General features: G+C 34.9%; 1 protein-coding gene across 1 annotated transcript; it reads left to right on the forward strand.

The window, feature by feature from the left end:
- LOC18784307 (AP2-like ethylene-responsive transcription factor At1g16060) lies at nt 785-4,149 on the forward strand. Its single transcript, XM_020558792.1, has 8 exons — nt 785-1,283; nt 1,439-1,521; nt 1,682-1,690; nt 1,864-1,952; nt 2,084-2,157; nt 2,247-2,297; nt 2,584-2,660; nt 3,251-4,149. Exons 1-8 carry the CDS (start codon nt 1,120-1,122, stop codon nt 3,781-3,783), a joined length of 1,080 nt encoding a protein of 359 aa, XP_020414381.1. The 5' UTR covers nt 785-1,119; the 3' UTR covers nt 3,784-4,149.

Genomic DNA, 4,370 nt, shown 5'->3' on the forward strand with positions numbered 1-4,370 from the left:
AGATATCAAAACGGGTTGGGGTAAATATAGGGATCAAGAAAAAAGTGCTGGTTACAAGTGACCAAGCCTTTGAAAAGAAAAAAAAATTAAAATTCGTTTGATCATAATATTCACATTGGTTCATCAGAAAAAATAGTCTCACATCTTGAGCTTTTGTTTACCTTAAAAAAGAAAATTAGTCTGACATCGCGCCATCACACAATATACAATATGGCTTTGAATATGTGTTTCGTCGATCGATTTAACCAAAAGTAAATGAAGTCCTTGGTAAAAAGTAAATGCTATAGCGCCCAGTGAAATTTCTGCCTCTGAAATACAGCAGAGAGTCTATTGCAGCCAGTCTGGCTCTTAAACACATCACAAGAGTAGTCAGCTGCCGAAAGAGCCCCCCCCCCCCCCAAAAAAAACTGTACCAGGGATATGAATAACCAAACAGTACAAAAGTTTCGCATGGAAAATATATATAATAATTTTAAAAAATAGTAAAAATTAAATAAATAAATAAGTGATGACGATATACAATGATGGAGGAAAAAACAAGATAATCACCCAAACAAGAAGAGATAGAATTAAAGGGAGTTAGTTTATAAGTTAATCAAGGGTGATTAAGCTCATGACTCATGAACCTTCTAGTCTATACATACATATATATATATATATATATATAATTGCATGATTTATATAAATAATTAATAGGCAAAATGGAGAGAAAGTGCTATCAATTTTCACAGCACCCAAAAGAACAAGTGAGGACAAGAGGTAAATGGGTAGAAGCCGCTTAGAGACGGCCACAAAAAGACTCTTCTCATCAGCCGGCTCAACAACACCTTCTATTTTCTCATCCCTTTAACCCTAAATTAATTCCAAAACCAAATCCTTTTTTTTTTCTTTCTCTTCTTTCTTTTTTTGGGCCAAGAAAATGGAACACAATTTGCTCTCCCTCCATTATATTATGTCATTCCTTCAAAACCCTTCTCACTTATATTATACCCTAGTCACACCCATCTAACTCTCTCTCTCTCTCTCTCTCTCTCTCTCTCTCTCTCCTTCTCTCTTCTCTCTTTCCTTTTTCTGTCTTACTCTCCTTGTTCTTTTGGACTCTTAGGCTGAGAGAGTTTAATGGCGAAAACCTCACAGCAAAACCAAAAGAACACTGCAAGCTCTAACAACAGCAACACCAACAACACCAATAGTACTGCTACAACAAAAGTCAAGCGGACGCGTAAAAGCGTCCGCCGTGACTCTCCGCCTCAGCGGAGCTCCATTTACCGGGGAGTCACAAGGTAATTATTTAATACATATTCATGGATATATCCATAAACTAAGTTCGTTCGTAGTTTTTGCCTTCTGTCTCTGCTTTTTTCTTGTTTTGGAGTTGGGTTCTTTCTCATTTCTCTTTTTACATATCGGAGTGATTAATGTTGAATACTTGTTTAAGGCACCGATGGACGGGCCGATATGAAGCTCATTTGTGGGATAAGAATTGCTGGAATGAGTCCCAAAACAAGAAAGGAAGACAAGGTTCTTAATCTCTTCTCTTGGTTTTCTTTTTGCTTCTTCCATTTTTAGTACAATTAAGCTATTGGGGTTAACATTTTTTCTTGTGTCAATTTTCTGCTTGGTGTTGCTGATGATGATGATGATGATGATGATGGAATTAATCCCAACTCAAATAATGCAGTTTATCTAGGTGTGTCCCATTTGAAAACAACTCTTCATGGAAATGAAAAGCCATTATATATATAAATTCTTCTTTATTTTACTGCCCTTTAATTCATTTTATCTTTTAATTTTTAAAAATAAAAAATAAAATTGGTTGGGCAAGGAAGTGAATCATTTAATATGGGATATTGCATTTGTTAGGAGCATATGATGATGAAGAAGCTGCTGCACGTGCTTATGACTTGGCAGCATTAAAGTACTGGGGACAAGATACAATCCTCAATTTCCCAGTATAATTTTTTTCCTCTCTGAAATTGGATTTGGTGGATCTTTGATTAATTAAAACCAGTTTTACATTAATCAATGTTATTATCATGAAATTAACATTAATTTTTACTAAATTATTATTAATTAATTGCAGTTGGGCACTTACCCAGAAGAGCTCAAGGAAATGGAGAGCCAGTCGAAAGAAGAATACATTGGATCATTGAGGAGGTGATAAAAAAAATAGTACCTCTGCTGGGGATATAAATATTAGAGATGTTAAATTGTTATTTATCAATATTTTTTAAATTAATTTACAGGAAAAGTAGTGGATTTTCTCGTGGAGTTTCAAAATATAGAGGCGTAGCAAGGTAATTTTCATTAATTTCATATTCAATTATGTCAGTAGATTTTATATATTTACACCAATATTTAAATTTTATGTTTAAATTGCTTTCACTTGGCTTCTTTTACATCCACTTGGGTTAAAAATAAAATAAAATAAAATAAAAAAGGCACACGTAAGCAAAGATGCTAAGTTGCCAAATGGCTGTCACAATCTATGTATGTATTGGTAATTTTGCACCACTTACTTTATTGAGGTAAAGTGAGTTTTAAATTTTGGCGTTTCTTAAATAGATTCATTCTAATGTGCAGACATCATCATAATGGAAGATGGGAGGCTCGAATTGGCAGGGTTTTCGGTAACAAATATCTCTACCTTGGAACATATGGTAATTCTCACTTTTTACCGCTTATTTATGTATTTAATTCTATATCCAAAAAGTAATAATGAAATTATTATTTTGATTATCTGTTAGGAAACTTTGGGGTGAAATGTTTTAAAAAAAAAAGAATCTTTTTGGTTAAATAATGGATTAAACTTTATTGCATGGCCTTACCTAAACCCCAGTTATTCATTTTTTAAATGCCACGTGGCAAGATGTAAGGCAGCACACGTCGTGAATGTAGTCCAACAACTAACACCAAATAAATAAATGTTGTGGCATAGAAAGATGTCCACCACATAAATTCATAATGAAAAAACCCCACATGGGCCCAATATATAACAGGATAAAGAAAACAACGAAAACATGAAATCAAATCTATTAGTTGGGATGTAGATCACCTAACCTCAACTGCCTATGCAGCTATTCAAAATTTCATTCAAACTTTTCTCAAAACAAAACAAAAAAATACAAACCTTCTACCAACATCGGCTAGCAAATTAAATTCTTGAATTTAATATTCCTCCTCCTTGGGATCCCACACAAATTACGTACACTTTGAATTATAATATCGTTTTCAATTTTGTTTTTGGCAGCTACTCAAGAAGAAGCAGCAACAGCATATGACATGGCAGCCATAGAGTACCGTGGACTTAATGCTGTTACAAACTTCGACCTTAGCCGTTACATCAAGTCACTATGCCCAAATAATCAAAATGTTCCTAACAACGCTCAACCAAACCCTAATGATGACCTCGTTCCAATGCAGAACCCTAATTCGAAATTAGGGTTAGGGTTCATTCCTAATTACCACTCGAGTTCTAGTAGCGCTAGCGAGTCAACGGTAGCTTTGTCACGGCCAGGAAATGGTGCCTCAGCGTCATCGGCATTAGGACTTCTTCTACAATCCCCTAAGTTCAAGGAAATGCTTGAGAGAACCTCAACGTCGTCGACAGACTGCTCGTCGACGCTTTCAGTCCCAGACATACCACGCCGGAGTTTTCCTGATGACATTCAAACTTATTTTGATTGCCAAGACTTGAATAGCTACGCCGAAGGAGATGACATCATTTTTGGTGACTTACACTCGTTTGCTTCACCTGTTTTTCATTGTGAACTTGATGCCTGATGATCCACAGAGTAACAAGGTTGAACATGTAACAAGCCTGTCCGTATATGATATGGAAATTAAATATTTTCATCTTCTTGTGCATATGAAGGTAAGGATATGGTGGTTGATAGAGAAGACAAAGGATGAAGATTGATGCTAAGAATGATCTTGGTAGACGCTTCTCTTCTTTAATCTAAGGATATGAGGAAAAAGAGAGTTTGCTAATTGTTGTTGTTATTGGTTCATTTTCATAGTGTAGATAGAGATGAATATAGACATTCATTTATCAAAATATTTCATTCAATAAGACATGTTCAAACTGGCATTTAAGAGCCGCACTCCTATTTTCCCTTCTACATATATGAAATATCTTTATTTCCATTACCTTATTGTCTTTCATCTATAGGGTCATACCAATTAGTAAAGTGAGACCTATACTTGTGCATTTAGACATGTAGGGCGTGCTCCCAAGTTCTAACACAACTCATCACATTTATGATGTAATACAATGAGAAAATCGAAAGTCGAACTCTTATTATAAGTAATTTGAAATAACAACAGAACAAATGTTCTAATTATATATCGGCCCTAGACGCGTTTAACTG

Source organism: Prunus persica, chromosome G3, assembly GCF_000346465.2.
Source record: "Prunus persica cultivar Lovell chromosome G3, Prunus_persica_NCBIv2, whole genome shotgun sequence".
NCBI lineage: Eukaryota > Viridiplantae > Streptophyta > Magnoliopsida > Rosales > Rosaceae > Prunus > Prunus persica.

Bases quoted from the DNA above. Each gene is read 5' to 3' on its own strand.
- LOC18784307 (XM_020558792.1), top strand. From the start codon at position 1,120: ATGGCGAAAACCTCACAGCAAAACCAAAAGAACACTGCAAGCTCTAAC. The intron at 2,158-2,246 runs GTGATAAAAAAA...ATTAATTTACAG, and splicing joins TACATTGGATCATTGAGGAG to GAAAAGTAGTGGATTTTCTC. The intron at 2,298-2,583 runs GTAATTTTCATT...TCTAATGTGCAG, and splicing joins AAATATAGAGGCGTAGCAAG to ACATCATCATAATGGAAGAT.